This window comes from Antechinus flavipes, chromosome 3, assembly GCF_016432865.1.
Source record: "Antechinus flavipes isolate AdamAnt ecotype Samford, QLD, Australia chromosome 3, AdamAnt_v2, whole genome shotgun sequence".
Taxonomy (NCBI): Eukaryota; Metazoa; Chordata; class Mammalia; order Dasyuromorphia; family Dasyuridae; genus Antechinus; species Antechinus flavipes.
This window is the reverse complement of record NC_067400.1, coordinates 565,289,386-565,309,489: the sequence shown is the minus strand read 5'-3', so window position 1 is coordinate 565,309,489 and position 20,104 is coordinate 565,289,386. Positions and strand designations below refer to the sequence as shown.

The following is a 20,104-nucleotide window of genomic DNA, read 5'->3' as shown; positions in this document are numbered from 1 at the left end:
CCGGATTATTTTTACACTTCCGGGGGCGGAGCCAAGATGGCGGAGCAGGCACACGACTCTCTAAGCTCCTCTCATTCCCCTCATGACCAACTATTTAATGCAGTCTCAAAAATAACTCTTCACTGCTTAAATTCTTGAAGATTAGAAGCACTACAATTTACCAGCCTAAGTCATTTTGAAAGCTCGTCAGGAAAGGTTTGTCCTGAGGGGCCAGGAACAGACTAGCACAGGCAGCGAGAGGCTAGCTTCCTGAGCAGACCAGGGGCGGGGGTGATCTCTGTGGCTAGAGAAGTTATGGGGACCACTCTGCTATAGGCTAACTGCTCTGCCTTGACTACAAAGCAGTAAACTGGCAGAGAAATTAAAGCCTAAAACAGAGGGTCCTCTTAAAAACCGCCAGAACCTAACGAGATCTGGCTGTAACCCCTCAACCCGGAAGTGACTCAGGCAGACTTTACCGCAGCCCTGCGGCCACATCCTGCAGTTCGGGGCTTTTGCGGGGGCAGTTACTAATCTGCACAGCAGGGGGGCACAGCCTGGGCAGCCTCTGATCGGCAGAGTGGGGGGCACAGCCTAAGCAGCCTCTAATCGGCAGAGTGGGGGGCTCGGCCTGGGCAGCCTCTGATCGGCAGAGTGGGGGGCACAGCCTAAGCAGCCTCTAATCGGCAGAGTGGGGGGCTCATCCTGGAGCAATAGAACCTTCGCAGCTGACGGCTCTTCCTGGGCAGATACTTCCGGCCCCTGCAAATCCATTCACTGCTCAGCCGCTAACACCCACAGCCCCAGGGCAGGCTTTGGCTTGGGAAGTGAAACTCTCACTGCTCAGCTTCTAGCCCCAGGGCAGTCGTTATCTCACACAGCCGGGGTTCTTTGAAGGGCACTTTCCCAGCCCGGCCCTGCAGGCCTAAGTTACTATCGGGTGGGGAACTCTTTCCCAGAGCACTCCAGTACCTCGCTGCTTTTTGTAGCCAGTCGGCGGGACAGCTACCCCATCCATATACCTTTCACTGCTCTGCAGAGGAAGCTGGTAATCTCCTGGTTCTTAAGGCAGACCCTACAGGCTTTAACAAAATGAGTAAAAAAATCAAAAGGACGATGGATAGTTTCTATACAGAAAAAGAACAGCTTTTCAACCCTGAAGAAACTAATAGCAGTCAGTCTCCAGACGATTGTTGGTCTCCAATACAAAAAGCTCTCCTAGAAGAGACTATTAAAAACCTTAAAAGAGAGCTAGAAGAGAAATGGGGAAAGACACATAACTCACTAAAAGAAAAATTTGATAAAGTGGAAAAAGAAAACAACTTCCTGAAAGGTGAATTGGAAAAGGTAAAAAACTCCCAAGAAGTGCAGGGAAACAGAATTTGCGAATTGGAAAAAGAAAATAACTCACTAAAAAAAAAATTAGTGAAATGGAAAAAAATTCCATAGAGCAAAACAATTCAATTGGACATATACAAAAAGAAGTAAAAAAAGCTGATGAAGAAAATAACTCACTAAAAATCAGAACTGAATAAATAGAAATGACTGATTCATTGAGACATCAAGAATCAGTCAAGCAAAACAAAAAAATGAAAGATTGGGAAAAAATGTCAAATGTTTACTTGGAAAAACAACAGACCTGGAAAATAGATCTAAGAGAGATAACCTGAGGATCATCGGACTACCAGAAAATTATGATGAAACAAAGAGCCTAGATACTATTTTATAGAAAATCATCAAAGAGAACTGCCCAGAAGTAATAGAACCAGAAGGGAAAATAGATGTTGAAAGAATTCATCGAACCCACCTTCTGAAAAAGACCCTAAAATAAAGACTCCGAGGAATATCGTGGCCAAACTTCAGAATTTTCAGACTAAAGAAAAAATTTTACAAGCAGCCAGGAAAAAACAGTTCAAATACCGAGATGCCACAATAAGGGTCACGCAAGATCTGGCTGCCTCAGCATTAAAGGATCGAAGGGCCTGGAATCAGATATTCCGAAAAGCAAAAGAACTTAGAATGCAGCCAAGAATAAACTACCCAGCTAAGCTGAGTATTTTTTTTCCACGGAAGAAGATGGATCTTTAATGAAATAGAGGAATTCCATCTGTTTCTAAGGAAAATACCAGACTTAAACAAAAAATTTGATCTCCAACAACAGGAATCAAGAGAAGTAGAAAAAGGTAAAAGGAACTCTTGAGAACTGTATTTCTGTATAAAAACCATATGTATAATTTGATTTTACCAATATAACATAAAAAAGGGAAGTAGAAATGGAAAGGGGATAGTGTCAGAAAAAGGGAAGAGGGGAGATAAAAAGAGGGAAACTACATGCGACAATGAGGCAAAGGAAACCTATCATATATGAGGGAACTTAGAGAGGGGGAGGAACATTGTGTGAATCCTACTCTCATCAGAGTTGGCTCAAAGAGGAAACAATTGACATATTTGTTTTACAGAGATTCTTCTCTCACTTCATTAAAAAGTGGGAGAGGAAAAGGGAGAAGGAAAAAGAGTAATAAGGGAAGGGTACAAGAAAGGGAAGGGATTCAAAGGGAGGAGGGAAGGATACTAAAGAGGGAGAGCTGCGTGACGTTAGTGGGACCAATAAGTTTAATACTAGGGAAGAAGGGAAGGAGGGCAAGAAAAAGAAAAGTATAATCTGGGGATATTAGGATGGCAGGAAATACAGAATTGGTTATTTTAACCGTAAATGTGAATGGGATGAACTCTCCCATAAAGAGGAGGCGGATAGCAGACTGAATCAAAAGTCAGAACCCTACAATCTGTTGTTTACAAGAAACACATTTAAAACAGGGAGATACATACAGAGTAAAGGTAAAAGGCTGGAGCAGAATCTATTATGCTTCAGGTGAAGTCAAAAAAGCAGGGGTAGCCATCCTAATCTCAGATCAAGCAAAAGCAAAGATTGATCTAATTAAAAGAGATAAGGAAGGAAACTATATCTTGCTTAAGGGTAAGGAAGGAAACTATATCTTGCTTAAGGGTACTATCGACAATGAAGCAATATCAGTATTAAACATACATGCACCAAGTGGTATAGCATCTAACTTCCTTAAAGAGAAGTTAAGAGAGTTGTGAGAAGAAATAGACAGCAAACCTATAATAGTGGGAGATCTCAATCTTGTACTCTCAGATTTAGATAAATCAAATCACAAAACAAATAAGAAAGAAATTAAAGAGGTAAATAGAATATTAGAAAAATTAGGTATGATAGATCTCTGGAGAAAACTGAATGGTGACAGAAAGGAGTACACTTTCTTCTCAGCAGTTCATGGAACCTACACAAAAATTGACCATATATTAGGACATAAAGACCTCAAAATTAAATGCAGGAAGGCAGAAATAGTAAATGCTTTCTTTTCAGATCACAATGCAATAAAAACTACATTCAACAAAAAGTTAGGTGTAAATAGACCAAAAAGTAATTGGAAACTAAATAATCTCATCTTTTTTTTTTTTTTAATTTATAAATAATCTCATTTTAAAGAATGATTGGGTGAAACAGCAAATTATAGACACAATTAATAATTTCACTCAAGATAATGACAACAATGAGATATCATATCAAAATTTATGGGATGCAGCCAAAGCAGTAATAAGGGGAAATTTTATATCCTTAGAGGCTTACTTGAATAAAATAGAAAAAGAAAAGATCAATGAATTAGGCCTGCAACTTAAAAAGTTAGAAAAAGACCAAATTTAAAACCCCAATCTAAAATTAAAAGGAAAAATTAATAATATAGAAAGTAAAAAAAACTATTGAACTAATAAATAAAACTAAGAGTTGGTTTTATGAAAAAACCAATAAAATTGATAAACCTTTGGTAAATCTGATTAGAAAAAGGAGAGAGGGAAATCAAATTAGCAGTCTTAAAAATGAAAAAGGAGAACTTTCCACTGATGAAGAGGAAATTAAAGAAATAATAAGGGGTTACTTTGCCCAACTTTATGCCAATAAATTTGATAACCTAAGCTAAATGCATGACTACCTCCAAAAATATAGGTTTCCCAGATTATCAGAGGAGGAAGTAAATTGCTTAAATAGTCCCATTTCAGAAAAAGAAATAGAACAAGTTATTAATCAACTCCCTAAAAAAAAATCCCTGGGATCGGGTTATTTTTACCTTCTGAATCCAATTCTCCCTGTGCAACAAGAGAACTGTTTGGTTCTGCAAACATATATTGTATCTAGGATATACTGCAATATATTTAACATATATAGGACTGCTTGCCATCTAGGGGAGAGGGTGGAGGGAGGGAGGGGAAAAATCGGAACAGAAGTGAGTGCAAGGGATAATGTTGTAAAATATGGGGCCAGATTGGCAGATCAGGAAATAATAAAATAAAATATATACCCACAAAAAGTTATCAAACCCTTTGATCCAGCAATGTTTCTAGTGGGCCTGTATTCCAAAGAGATCTTAAAGGAGGGAAAGGAACCCACATGTGCAAAAAAGTTTGTGGCAGCCCTGTTTGTAGTGGCCAGAAACTGGAAACTGAGTAGATGTCCATCAATTGGAGAATGGCTGTATAAATTGTGGTATATGAATATTATGGAATATTATTGTTCTGTAAGAAATGACCAGCAGGATGATTTCAGAAAGGCCTGAAGAGACTTACATGAACTGATGCTGATTGAAATGAGCAGAACCAGGAGATCATTGTACACGACAACAACAAGATTATATGACGATCAATTCTGATAGACAGGGCTCTCTTCAACAATGAGAGGATTCAGACCAGTTCCAATTGTTCAGTGATGAAGAAAGCCATCTACAACCCAGAGAGAGGACTGTGGGAACTGAGTGAGCATTCTCACTCTCTCTGTTGTTATTTGCTTGCATTTTGTTTTCTTTCTCATTTTTTCTTCTTCTTCCTTCTTGATCTGATTTTTCTTGCACAACAAGATAACTGTATAAATATGTATATATATATTGCATCTAACATATATTTCAACATTTTAACACGTATTGAACTACCTGCCAGCTGGGGGAGGGGTAGGGGAAGCAGGGGAAAATTTGGAACAAAAGGTTTTGCAAGGGACAATGTTGGAAAAATGACCCATGCATATGCTTTGTAAATAAAAAGCTTTAATAAAAATAAATTTTATATATATAGTCAAAATGGGCGCATGATTTAAACATAAAAGATAATACCATAAAGAAATTAGGGGAGAATGAAATATTTTACCTGTCAGATTTATGGATCAGGGAAGAATTTATAACCAGAGATAGACAGTAGGATATAAAATGATACTTCTGATTACATCAAATTAAAAAGGGTTTTCACAAACAAAACCAATATAGCCATATTTAGTAGGGAAGTGGGAAACTGGAGGGAGATGGGAAATTTATAGCAAAGTTCTCTGATAAAGTCCTCATTTCTCATGTGTAATGAAAACTGAGTCAAATTTCTAGGAATACAAGTTTATTTTTCAGTTGATAAATGATTAAAGAATATAGATATTTCTTAGAAGAAAAAAAATCAAAGCTATCTCTAGTCATATTAAAAAAATTCTAAATCATTATTAAAGAAATGCAAGTTAAAATAGCTCTAAGGTACCATCTCACATCTATAACATATTGGCTAAAATGGCAGAATACAAAAATGGCAAATAGAGGGCATGTGGAAAAACAGGGATACTAATGCACTGTGGTGAGGGTATAACTGATTCAACCATTCTGGAGAACAATTTGGAACTATGCCCCAAAGGCTATAAAATGGTGCAAATCCTTTTGATCAAGCAATAGCACTATTAACTTTATACTCCAAAGAGATCAAAAAAAAGGAAAGGGACTTATATATACAAAAATATTTATAGCAGTTCTTTTTATGCTGGTAAAAAATGGAAATTCAGGGGATCCTACCAATTGGGAAATGTTTGAACAAGTTGTGGTATATGATTATGAGGGAATATTGTGCTTTAAGAAATGACAAGCAGGATGCTTTCAGAAAAACTTGAAAAGACTTAACATGAAACTGACACAAAGTGAAGTGAGCAGAACTGGAAACACACAGTAATAGCAATAATTTACATTGATCAACTGTGAACAATTTGGCTATTCTCAGCAATACAATTATCCAAGACAATTCCAAAGGACTTATAAATTAGGAAAAATTGATGGAGTTTGAATACATATTGAAGCATACTATTTTTTTGTTTTTGTTTTTGATAATATTTTATTTTTCCAAATATATACAAAGATAATTTTCAACATTCACTTTTGCAAAATTTTGTGTTCCAAATTTTTTTCCCTCCCTCCCTCATCTCCTTCCCCAAGACAGCAATGTGAAATATATTAAACATGTGCAATTCTTCTAAACATATTTACATATTTATCAGAAGCATTTTTTTTTTTTGCTTTATTATACTTGGTATATTTGATGTTTTTTCTTTTGCAACATTGCTAATATGGAAATGTTTTGCATATCTATCAAATTGTTTGCCTTCTCAAGGTGGGGGGGTAGGATATGGAACTAAAATTTTTTTAAAAAAGAATGTTTAAAATTTTTGTCAACATGTAGAGAAAAAATATAAAATTAAACTAAATGTAAAAATATATCCAACAAAACTCTGTTGCCTTGCATTGATTCTTTGTACAGCATTCTTCTGGGATCTTGAGTCTTTAGGACCCCAAACCACTACCCCAGAATGGTGACCTGCAAGTCTTGCTGACCCTTACTCTCCCCTTTCCTGCTTTTGGCTAACAGTCATCTCCTTCATAGGCCAAACCCTTCTCTTGCATTTTACCCTTTCCTTAGAGTCTAAAATGACAAGAGTAGCTCCTAGTGAAGTGTATAAAAGGATACAATTCCCTACACTCACTTCAGCTCCCTCTAGTAGTCAGGATTTGGAGCTGAAAGCTGTAGTAATCATCAAGCCCAACTGAAAAATTTTGCTTAGAGAATGACTCAAAGAAGCTTGAATATTTAAAATACTCCCTACCCCACAAGGACCAGTTAAGATCTCAGAATCAATAATGAAATACTCTCTCCTGACAAGGGTGATGGACTTGGGTTGCAGAATCAAACATATTTAGATAAAGCCAGTGCAGGAATTCATTTCACTTGACTGTGCCTATCTATTACCAGAGTTTTGTTTTGTTTTGTTTTGTTTGCAATGAAGGGAAGGGAGAGGAAAAGTGGGAGGAAGAAAAAATAGATTTTTGCTAAATGAAAAACATTTTTAAAAAACCTACCCCAGTAATAAAGCTACCTGAGCAATTTGCACTAACTTGTCATTGAATTCAACTTGAAAACAATGATAATTATTCAGAATCCTCTGATAAAGACTCTTGTAACTCAAGTATTTTTCAACTATGTTTAATTCTGGGCTTTGCTAATAAAGCTAAATCTGCCTGGACATAAAATAATAATAAAACTAGTCAAGGTCTTTGCTGATTTAGAGAATTCCCAAGCATCAAACTATTCCTTCCGTGCTTTCATTAAAATGAAAGCCTATGAACCCATGCTAACAGATGTGTAGTCATCACAATTTGGAGATGTGTAAAGACAATGAAAGTAAGCAAGGTCGTTTCTTGGCTTTGGTAGGCAGTAGCTTTCCAATAGCAATTGGTCTAGTGGTGGGAAATTCATGGGCAACTATTAAGCAGGGAACTGAGTCCTATTTAAGAACTCCTATGAGAGGATGCACATGATACTGTGGAGAGGTCCATAAAACCTAAACTTCAGTGCCCATTCTGCCTCTATTTTGTTGTGGCTATAGGTGACTCTTTGTACCTCTGTCCTCTTCTACCAAATGAGGGAATTGGACAAGTTAGTGCAAATTGCTCAGGTAGCTTTATTACTGGGGTAGGTTTTTTAAAAATGTTTTTCATTTAGCAACTTTCAACTTCGAAATCCTATTAATGCTTGTCATAAATCTCAATTTTTTTTTTAAAAGATCCTGTTTTCATATGAACTGATGGAAAGTGAAATAAACAGAACCAGAAAAAAAAAAAAAAAACAAAGTAAATGGGGAAAAAAGCCCTAAAATTTTAATTATAACTAAACTTGGCCCTGAAAGAGTTGAGAAAATGCCTCTCAGAGAAAATGCAGAGCTGAGAGACTGGATATGAAATATAACACATATTATCAGACATGGCTTTGTTGAACTGTGGGGGGTTTTCCCTCTTTAAAAATTTTTGTTAAATGGGACAAGTCCATGAGTAGGGAAGTATGTATTCAGAAATGAAGGTAATGCAAAAGAAAAACTATGAATAAAAATAAGATCTTTCAATTAAAGGTTCTGCTAGTGGATATAAACACTGAGGACCAGTTATATATATATATAAAACCAGGTTATAATGAAAATTCTCTCAAATGATTTTGGGTCACACAGTGTCAAGTGTCTGAGGCCACATCTGAACTCAGATCCTACTGACTCTAGGGCTAGTGTGCTATTCACTAAGCTCCTACTGCCCCTCAGAAAATAAATTCTTTAGTGTCAGGTTCAGGAAAATGAAGCAATATAATGACATATTGATTGATATGTTGACATGTAATGATCACACAAAAGGTCTCATTTACAGTTCCTTCCATGGAGCCAGACTCAAGTTGCCACAATGCAGGAAAGGCAGAAATTTCAGAACTACGAGAAGCTTGCATATATACCATTTTCCTTGTGGATACAAAACTGATTTCCTTTTAACAAAGTTGAATTCCTAAGTTGAAAGGATCTTTCTGCTGTCTCTTTCCCCGCCAATTCTATTCTGCATCAGCTTTGGAGACCAAAAAGCACAAACAGTCCTAACAGAACATTATTCGTGTTCAGACTTCTTAAAATACAGTATGCTAACAGAGGGCTCCTAGAGTCAGGATCAGATTGCTCTATTTCTTAATTTCTATTGGGCCTCAAAATGTCGCTAACCTACTCTTCTCAAGTACTTAGAAGATTGAGAAAAAGCAAAAAGGTGGCCAGTTGTGAAAAGCCCGAAGTTACTAATCCTTGTCCTTGAATTGGTTGTGGATACTTGGTGGAAAGAATGCATCTGACTCTCCACTGGGTGCCAGTTCTTTCCAGAGTTGTTGAGGAACTGAAAGCACTAATAAAAGGACCCTTTTCTTTTCTACACTTACATAAGCACTGATGGGTTGGGATTTAAGGTTTCCTTTTATGCTAAAATTTAGAGCAAAGGAAATAAAGTAGATATAAGAAAATCAGTCTCCAAGAATGGAGATATTCAAGACTATATAGGGGCTAGCAAACTTTAGTTTCTAGTGGACTGCCATTTCCTATATAGGCAATGAACCAAGAATGGCTCTTACATTTAAAATTTTTGTTGTATTTAAAAATATAAAAAAAATTTCTTAGCTTCTACAAGCACAGGCAATACGCCCAAATTTGGCCCTCAGCAGTAGTACGTGGACCTCAATCTCTGGTCTTTACCCCGATTTGAAGTAGAGGAGGGCTCAGATGATTTGTCCAGCATAGCATAGCTAAGAAATGGAAAGTCTAGGTTAGAATCCAGAGCTATGAATTCCCTGGTTCAGAATCCTTTCCCTGTACCCCATAATTTTTGTCCTAGATACCTTTAAATTAGTGGTCATAAACCTGCTGTTCTCATGAAACTTGGTTCTGCTGGCAGAGTGTGGTATAGTGGTATTGAATTTAGAAAGTCAGGAGATGTAGGTTGATAACCTGGATCTTGACATATATGATGCTGGACCTTTCTGAATCTACTTCCTATTATCAATAATGCTGCCTGTACTACCTACCTCAGTGCTGTGATGTGGTGCTTTGGTTAAATAATCAATTTTAGGAAATACTGGGACAATGTACTAGTTTTAAGTCTTTGATCTCACTTGAATCAAAGACCTAATGTCTAATTCAAACAGAATTCTAGGGAGGAATCGCGATTCCTTGAAAGAGATTTAGTTACATCTCTGGTGAACAGTTAAGTGTGAAAATATCTTTAAGATTCATTAGAGAAGTATCTCTGTTCACCATCAGCCAGACTAAAAGGGGATTTCTGGAATATAACTTCTTCAAGGGTGTCCTTAAAGGAATTGGAAACTGAGTATTTCAGTTGGGGAATGGCTGAATAAGTTATGGTATATGAATGTAATGGAATATTATTGTTCTATAAGAAATGAAGAGTATAATTTATAGCTACCTACTGTGCCTAACATGATACCTGTGTGAGGATTACATTTAGTCTGCTCTTACAGCAAATGACAAATAAAAAATTGCCTTTGTAATAACAATAAAAAATTGTCACCTTTCCTTTTAAAAATAAAAAAAGAAATGAAGAAAAAGCTGATTTTTAAAAAGCTTGGAAAAACTCACATGAACTGATGCTAAGTGAAGTGAGCAAGAAAACATTATATACAATAAAAAGATTATGTGATGATAAACTGTGATAGCTCTTCTCAACAATGAGATGATTCAAGGCAATTTTAATATATTTGTTCTGCAAAGTGCCATTTGCACCCAGAGAAAAACTAAGGAGATGGAATGTGGATCAGAGCATTTTCCTTTCTCATGCTTTTTTCATTTTTGATTTTTCTTGCGTAGCACAACAAATATGAAAATATGTTTAAAGAAATTGCACAAGTTTAACCTATATTGGATTGTTTGTTATCTTGGGGAAGGGAGAGGGGGAAAAAGGGAGAAAAATCTGGAACACAAGGTTTTGCAAAGGTGAATGTTGAAAACTATCTTTGCATGTAGTTAAAAAAATAAAATACTATTTAAAAATTAAAAAGGGTGCCCTAATATTAACATCAGGCTAGCACTGATCTTGTACTTTTTACAGATTATTTTATTGGCTCCCCAGTGAGATAGGTGGAGTTTTTATAATTTTACAATTGAAGAAATCTAGACAGATAAGTGTCTGAGGCTAAATTTGAACTCAGTTCTTCCTGACTCTACATCCAGGGCTTTCTATCCACTTTGTTGCCTAACTAAGCTTAAAACAGTATTCCTTTCTTTTTTTCCTCTGTGTTGGAATTTTGTCTTTTGTTCTAGGTTTTATTTTAAAATGTAAGTGGAAATTGTTTCAGAAGAGAGAATCCAATTAGCAACCTATTTGGATTGCTATCCCAGAGTTTTCACCCCACATAACAAAAGTATTGTGTGTCTTAAAATTGTTAATAGTGAAGGGGCCTATTGTTACCATATTCTGGGTTCAGCCTCCCTATACTTCCAAAATTCATTGGTGAAATGGAACACAGAGTACATGGTCTCCCCTGAATACTTTTAAGATTTCTTTAACATTTTAAGGTGTGTAAATCAGTTCTTATCCATTTCCTCATGCATTTTCACAACAAACAAGAGAGTTAGGCACTATTTATAGTTCCATTTTATGGATGAAGAAAATGAGGCTCAGAGGTTAAGTAATAAGTAATGTGTCTAAGTTCACATAGCTTTTAAATGTCTAACCTCTTGTTTCAAGCCCAGTGATTTATGCATGACTGAGAACCTTTGAGAAACTCCAAGGGTAGGCAGCAAGTAAAAGAAGCAAACTCTGGGATGCAAATCAAGCACTTTCTGGAAGGGCTCCAGCTTGATTTTCCAGTTCAATGGATGAGAGATGTGCTGTAAGTAAGTTTAAATAAATGCTGGTTGGCCGCAAAATGAAGATGCTTAGGACTCAGACCTGAATGCTAAACTCCAATTCTTATTATAAGACAATGTGCAGAAAAAGCAAAAACCGTATTATTCTTCTAGTCTCAAAACTAATATTTTGATTACTTAAAATTTCTAAATGTTTATGCCCTCCCTTTCTACATCTAGAAAATTTCTTTCTTCTATTCTATTTTTCTAATGAAGAAGAAATGAAGGGATCTTAGTTCAACTTTTTTACTTTACTGATGAGGAAACTGAAGCCCAGTGAAATCATTTAAGGGGCAGAATTAGAATTTGCATTCTATTCACTGACTCTAAATGTAAAATTATACCACACTACCAAAATCACTTTAAAACTTGGTGACCACATTCCCTTCTGGTATATTTTAACTGATATGCAAGCACCAGCTAGTAACCTTGCAGTCTGCAGTTCAAAACACACACACACTCACAATCTCACAACCATTTACACATGTGTACATGAGTTCTACCCTGCAATTTAAGAGAAACAAATCAGGCTGGAGAAATCAAATAACACTGGTAAATGTTTACTTTCCAAAATGCTTATTTTCAGATGCAGGCAGAATCACAGATCACATATTAGAGTGTGAACCACTGTTACCAACTTGCCTGGTGTGGTTATCTTAATGACAAAGTACAGAGAGAACTGGGGGCAGGGGAAAACAGAACAGCTTCTACACTCTGATTTTTAACTTTTGGAATAAAGTATCTGTCTTAATAAATATACATTTCCAGTGGAAAAGGGTATACTTTCATCCCATCATAAAGAGTGAAACAATGTGAAGCCACCAATCAAGGCCTTAGCTCTTCTTTGCCTGCGTGGTGAGGTGGAGGAGTATACTTCCCTTCTTTCATTAGCTTCTCCTTCTGCTTCATGACTGTTCCCAAACGTTCTATCTGCCAGTGGAAAAATATATAGTCATTTAGAAAACACATATAATAATGCAAGTTATAAATTTAAAAAATTCTATGGACAGTCTACAACATGCCACATGGATTATAGTTATAGAAAAAAAAGAAACAGTTATAGACCTGGCCTCTGTCTTATGATATACAACTCAATATCATTCAGATGTTAATTAGATGTGCAAAATCTTATGGCAGGGTGGCCAAAGGAGAGAGTGGGGTCAAATGCTGATGCACTCACTCTAGATTGTTTTACAACACAACAATGGAAGAAATCTACATTTTCTCCAAGGGGGCAAAAAAAAAAAAAAAAAAAGACTATGAGTTCAGGAAGATTATCAAAGAACCTGGGCTACAGAAAAAGACTTTAGTCTAGATTCTAGGAGACCTCTTTACTAAATACTTAGTTTGATATCTAACTATAGTATGGAAGTAACCCAATAAAGCAGCAAGCTTTGGTAGAATCTACCAACATGGGCCTAATGAGAGAATCTATCTATTGTCCCTGGACCCCAAGTGCTAGATTCAGAGAGAGCTACAGACAATTCTTTAATTCTTGATTATGTCACAAAGGTGTGACAATCTGAATATGTTAAGAATATCCCAAATGATAAAATCACAGATCTTTTTGGTATTTCACTCTTCATGTATTGTGCACAGATTATCATTCTGAAGTACTTAGAAAACAGAAGCCCAACAATCTTAATGCCATAGAATGATATGTTGCCCCTATACCTTAGGCAAGACTTAGAAGTCCTAGATGACTAGCATCTCCTGATACAAGGCTACCTTGACACTTGTCCACTTTGCTTGTTCAGTGGCTAAAAAAGGAATAAAAGATGGACAGGAGCTTAAGTTAGACTTCAGTTTAGGAAGGTTTCTTGTTCTGGCTTTGCCAATAACTCACTCATAATACTGGACACTTCTCTTCCCTTCCCTTCCCCAACATGAGGCCTCAGTTTCTTCTGTATAATGAAAGAGTAGGATTAGGTAGTTTCCAAAGTTTCATTCCATCTCTGGCATTATGATTAATTTTCTAAATGCACTGTTTTAAAAAAAGCATCAGCCATGGGGCAGCTAGGTGGCACAGTGGATAGAGCACCAGCCCTGAAGCCAGGAGAACCTGAGTTCAAATTTGATCTCAGACACTTAACACTTCCTGGCTGTGTGACCCTGGGCAAGTCACTTAACCCCAATTGCCTCAGCAAAAAAAAAAAAATCAATCAATCACTTGAATAGCAAGAAAAAGGTCACTACTATGTCAACCAAGTATGCATTAGTAGGTAACACATGTAGATGAAGCAGCAGTGGGGACCAATATTACAATCTTGCTAGTATCTTACACCTGGTGGGACATGCCAAAGGCACCTGCTAATTAGAAGGTCATTATGGTAATCTACTAACTAAATAAGCCAATTTTATACTGAATTCAGCACTAGGAGGAAGAGCACTATGCTGTTGCTGTTCAATTGTCTTTTAGTCATGTCCAATTTTTTGTGACTTCATTTGAGGTTTTCTTGGCAAAGATATTGGAGTGGTTTGCCATTTCCTTCTCCAGCTGTTTTACAAATGAGGAAACTGAGGCAAACATGGTTAATTGATTTGTCCAGAATCACACAGCTAGTTAAGTGTGGGTGATTGGATTTAAACTCAGGAAGATGAGTCTTTCTGACTCCACGCCTACCTTCTATTCACTGCACCATTGAGCTATAGTACAATCTAATATGTTTTCATACACAACAAACTGAACTACTGAACACAAATGGACATAAACTGAGCATTTCCCAAAGAACAGTTATATCCTCACCGTTTTCCGCCTATGCAAACATTCAATGAAATCCTCATATTCCAGTTTGCATTCTTTCTTGGCTCGGGTCATACCAATTCCATGGGCACACTCAATGAATTCCTTCTCAAAAGCATGGCATCGGGCTGGCATTTTGTAAGGTTGTTCAGAACTCATAATTGTCATCCATTTGTCAACATTGAGGCCCAAACGTGTTTGAACGTCAAAAAATGGCATGGCTGCAGTAAAAGTTAACAAGAGAAACAATACTAAGCCATAAAAATTAAGTATAAAATAATAAACTTTAGAAAATATGCTAATTAACAATGGCAGATGTCCTTTGAGACAAAGATTTTTTACTACTCAACTTAATTTCAATGTTAAAATCCTACCTTTGATTCAAGCCCAAACTCAAGGCTACTTCTTCCATGAATTCTTCCTGCTCCTTCAATGGGAACTAATTTCTTCCTCAACATTCTTAGAGTCCTTTGAATATATTTTCTTTTAGCATTACAATTACTCGTATTGGTTTTCTCCTAATTCTGCACAATCTTCTTGATGGCAAATACCATGTTCTCTTCCATTTTTGTGTCTCACCCAATATCTAGCACAGTTTGATCTGTACATAATAGGTGCTAAGCTTTTGTGGAATTTTAAATCCAAAACTAGCACACAGACATAAGAACCAAATCAGAGAGAACATATTTCATCAGAAAAGTACTATGCCAGATAAGTGATTTTCTTAGGAAAAAAAAATCTAAAAATAACATCTTTCTACTGGCTCCACAAACTGCTTCCTTAAATAAAAGCCTCCTGTTAGGAAAAGAGGAAAGTGTTGGACTTATAAGGAGAAAGCCACAACCCATCTCTAACACAATACTAAGTATGGGATTAGGTAAATCACTTGTTTAATTTAAGTCTTACTTTCCTCATATCTAAAATGTGGAGTACTCACTTCATAGACCTACTATGAAGAGCAAATCAGCTAATATATGTAAAGCATTTTGCAAACCTTTCAAGTACTAGATAAATGATGGTTAGCAATTATTAGAATCTGTGTGCAATCAATATGAGGTGTCAACTCAATTCAAAAATATTTTCGTACATACTTCATGCAAAAGGCATGATAGCTGACTATGGTCTATTGCACCATCTCTCTTTGTAATAGGTGGTCAAAAGGAAAAAAAAGGTCGATTGTCCTGGGAAAAAGGACTAAGTTTAGAATCAGAGGAAATGGATTCAAATCCCACAATGTTAACTTACCTATGTAACCTCAAGCAAAGCATTTCACCTTTGGACTCATTTCTTTATTATAGCTTGCACTGATATAGGCTACTAGGTTTCCAAAAATGATTTACACACATTGGCTCTCCTACTGTTCAAGATCCTTCCCCACCCCAGTTGAGAGGTACATTTTACAGATGAGATTATCAAGCTGAGAGAAATTAAGTGACTGGTCCAGAGTTACAGAGCTTCTAAGTATCTGTGGTAGGATTCAAAGCCAGGTTTTCTTGAGTCTAAGGGCAAAAAATACACACACACACACGCACACATGCACGCACAAACACTTGCTCCACTATATTCTGCTGCCTCTCAACAAAATGAAAAAGTTTAACTAAATGATGTCTAAGATACTTTTCTGCATTAAATTCATTATCCCAAATATGAAGGCTATTTTTGTCTTCCTTTGTATCTCCAACATTTAGCAAATGCCTAGCACAGGGCTAAATAAAAGCTTACTGATTGGTGTATATATATATATAAAATGCTTTCCATGCAACAATCCTCTGAGGTAAATATAGGGATCACAATTCCCATTTTCAGATGAGTAATCTGAGGTTCAAAAAAATACTACTGAAGACATGATCACAAGTTAGATATTTTCATTCATTCAACAAACATTAAATGTTTAGCACAGGGAAAACAAAAATTAAAAATTACACCATTTCTACACTAAATTAGTTTACAATCTAAAAAGAGGGTTAAAACATGTACACAAATGAAAATTACAAAGTAGAACAAAGTCAACAGCAAAGAAAGATCCTGCCGAAATTCCTGAGAAAAATTTAGGAAGAGATCATTTTTAGTTGGGGAAATCAGAAAAGGTTTAGTGGGAGAGGTAGTATCTTAGCTGAGCCTTGTGGAAAAGAGTATCAATAAGCAAATACTAGGAAGTATTTTCAGGAGCAGCTAGGTAGTAACAAGGGCTAGAAAGCTGGGCCTGGGCTCAGGAGGATCAAATTCAAATCTGGCCTTAGACACTTACTAGCTGTGTGACCCTGGATAAGTCACTTAACCCTCTTTATCTGTTTTCACATCTGTAAAATGAGATGGAGAAATAACCAGTATCTTGACCTAGAAAACAAAGTTGGAATAACTGAAAAAAAAAAAAAAAAAAGGAAATGTTTTCTGATGTATCTCAGGCAATTGAGATGGATTGCACAAATCCATGTGGAAAAATAGGGGAAGGTCTGAGTGAAAGTAAACAAGAGTCAAGAGAATAAAATAAATCACTTCAGAAATGGTTAAAAGGAAGCTCCAATTCTGTTTCAGACACTTAGTGCGTAACCCAGGCAAGTTTCTTAATCTCTTTGTGCCTCAGTTTTCTCGTCTGTAAAATAAGGTTGGATTCAATGGCTTCTAAAGTACCTTCTAGCCTGAAAAACAATGATGGAGATCTTGCATTATATAAGGAAGTATAATGACCTGTCACATCAGGAAGAGAGAGAGAGAGACAGAGACAGAGAGACAGAGACATACAGAGGGAGGAAGAGAGAGAAGGGGAGGAGAAAGACAGAGGGAGAAAGAAACGGAAAGACAGAGAAAGTAAGAGAGAGACACAAGTGACAGAGATAAGAGTTAGAGACAAAGAGGGAAAGGTCAGAGAAAGGCTCCCGCAGGGCTACCTCAAAGGGGCCGGCCCACCCGAGCTGCCTTCCTGCCTTCTCTGGGCCGGTTTCCTCCTCTGTAAAAGGACCCTCTCTAAAAGATCGAGAGCTCACATGAGGTCAGAGGGACTGCCTCCCCGTACTCCAGGTTCCACGTCTGCCCATCAGCAAAGGGTGCTGTGGTAGATGATGGGCCTGGAGGTCAAATCCTACTTATGGGTGACGACACTTAGCCGCTGACTACCTCAGTCTCCCACCGTGGAAAACGGGAATGCCAGGCTCCCCGGGAAGGGGTGGGAGGGTTCAACGAGACCATCCTTGGGAAGCTGAGCTTCCTGGGTCTTAGGCCTGGGAGGAAGGCTTTCCGGGGAGTCAGGAGATACAAGAAATGTCCTCAAGAGTAAAGAGAGGCTCCCAGAAGTCGGGTGACCGGACAGGGGTCACCCCGAAGGTGGAGATCCCCTCCTCTTTCCTCCCGTCGGGCCAGACCAGGTCAGGCAGGCAAAAAGGGCCCCTGGCAAGGGCATATGGAGGACTGGTCGATAGATCGGCCCGCCTTTCCACCCTCCCGCTACCCAGGGCAGGCACCGAGGGTCACCTGCGGCCTAGTCCAAACGCTGCGTCCTTTCCTTTCACAAGTTTCTGTCGTCCTACAGGTTCTTCGCGGCCCTACAGGCCGTAAAGCGTCGTCGTCGCTTCACAACACCCAGAGGCCCCGCCCCTTCGCGCTGGTCTAGTCCTCGCGAGGAAAAACCACAGCCTTCATTCTGCGCAAGTGCCAGGGAAGTTGGCCTGGGTGGAGGGAGAGATTGGGCGGAAAGAGGAAGGGGAGGTGGGGAGGGCCGGCCGGGCTTGGACGAAACCATGTGGGCGACTCCTTGGGGGAAGGGAGGGTTGGCGGGTACCATTATGCAGTCAGGTGGGTGTGGGATCGGAAATCTATCGATTCATAGGATTGAATTTGAGAGATGTCCAGTCCTTTCATTTTACAATAAGAAAACAGACCCAGTATGGGGAATTGATTGGACACTTAAGAGGCAGTAATGAATCCAAATTTCTTGCCTCCAAATCCTATTTCCATTCTTTTGGAGCAAGGATTGCAGTGATGGAAAAGGAATGGCTGGTCTGAAACCCAAAAGGAAACTTTGGGGATTTACTTATTGTTAATCATTTTATTATAGATTGACAATCAATAGAAACAATCACACACAAAGAGTATTTATCATAACATTTAACTACATATAGCATTTTAAAGTTTTGCCAAGTACTTCATATATTATCTCTTCTAATCTAAATAAATCTTACATAAAAGGAAGTCCTCCTTATTTAAGAGTAGATCCTCAGAATTAACAATTAAGTAGTTTTTATTCTGAGTCCTTGTCTAAAATTCTATCATCTCTAACATTGTTTTCTACTTTAAAAAAAAAAAACAAAAACGGTTGCAACTGTTTACAGTTCCCATTCTGCAAATCTTGCTTTGTGTATCTCTTCATGTAGGCCTTTCCATATTTTTGTATGCTTGTTTTATAGCACTGTACACTATCCCATTATATTCATATATGTATATATATACATACACATATATGTCTATATATAATATATATATTAAATTCAATCAGCTATTCTCCAATTGTTGACATAACTTGTTTCCAGTTCATTTTTTTCTAGTATAACCCCAGTTCCAAAGCCCATTGGTATGGGACTCTCCCTTGATGGAGATCAGTATACCTATGTAAAAGCTAAGATAAAATTAACCCCTTTTAGAGTCTCTGGACTCTAGTTTTGAGCGTGTAAGATGGAAGAACCAACCCCATTTTAGGTTGCTGAAGGAACAGGCTTTGGGAGCTGGCATTCTCTATCATGTCCCTATTCAGCACTCTCCAGCAGTCTTTGGAAAACTTCCCTTTGGGTGAGTTCTAGGACTCCTTTTGGTTGAATTGAATTCCCTCAGTTCCAACGAGAACGCTCCTTCACTCTGAATTACCAGGTCTATATTTTCCTAAGGAGTGTGGGGGATGTTCAAGAAGACCAGCATCTCTGGTGAGAGCTCGCTGGGCTCTTTACAATGCTGCTTATCCATCTTTAGTGATTCACCCAACTCTCACCTGTGGCTCCAACAAACTCCAGTGTGTAGCGCCAACATCCCAGCCAACTGTCTCAGCAGACAGGCTAAGCCAGGGTCAGGCTAACAGACGGCTCTCAAAGATGTCAGGTGTATCTAGCTCAAGCAGGTGAAGAGTTACCCTGGTGTCATGGAGAGACGAGAACAATTTGTTGCAGCAGCCAAGGAGGGGGCTGAAGCAGGTTTTATGGAGCATTTAGGAGCTGGTCAGGATTTGAAGATGTCAAGCTACCCACTGCATCCCAGGCCATTGTCTATCGTTTTGACTTCTTTCCAGCCATGGATTTTGATGACTTTGGAAGAAAGTTGCCATTTTGATTTCCCTTAGCTGTGGGAGGCACCAGTACAGTGGGAAGAGGGCTGCATTTGGAATTGGGCCCTTCTAGGGTCAAAAAACATAGATTTAAATCCCGTACCTGCCACTTAACTATGTGACCACAGAAAAATCCTGTTTTTCTCCATTGTAAAAAGAGGGTATTAAAAGAGATGATTTAAAAAGGTCCCATCTAACTCAAATCTATGATTCCATGATAATATATGCAAATCTTTGTATTTTTATTGTATTCAAAACTTGTTACATTTTAACACATTTAACATGTATTGGACTACCTGCCATTCAGGGAAGGGGGTAGGGGGAAAAGAGGGGATAATTTGGAACAAAAAGCTTTGCAAGGGTCAGTGATGAAAAATTACCTATGCATATGTTTTGTAAATAAAAAGCTTTAATAAAAAAGTGACAAAATGCTATTTATGTTGATTTTTAAAATACTTGTTAAAAAACATTAATTTTTTAAAAAAATAAAGTAAAA

The 20,104-nt window shown here is 37.7% G+C and overlaps 1 protein-coding gene across 1 annotated transcript; it reads right to left on the bottom strand.

The window, feature by feature from the left end:
- Positions 1-12,104: 12,104 nt before the first annotated feature.
- Positions 12,105-17,888, bottom strand: NDUFS5 (NADH:ubiquinone oxidoreductase subunit S5). The gene is made up of 3 exons (XM_051987751.1): positions 17,772-17,888; positions 14,307-14,524; positions 12,105-12,490 (listed from the first exon to the last, which is right to left on the bottom strand). The coding sequence occupies exons 2-3, from the start codon at positions 14,520-14,522 to the stop codon at positions 12,386-12,388; spliced, it is 321 nt and encodes a 106-aa protein (XP_051843711.1). The 5' UTR covers positions 14,523-14,524; positions 17,772-17,888; the 3' UTR covers positions 12,105-12,385.
- Between the last annotated feature and the right edge of the window lie 2,216 nt (positions 17,889-20,104).

Coding starts and splice junctions, on each gene's coding strand:
- NDUFS5 (XM_051987751.1), bottom strand. CDS start 14,522: ATGCCATTTTTTGACGTTCAAACACGTTTGGGCCTCAATGTTGACAAA. Junction 12,491..14,306: donor GTTTGCATAGGCGGAAAACG/GTGAGGATATAA, acceptor TTCCACTGGCAG/ATAGAACGTTTGGGAACAGT.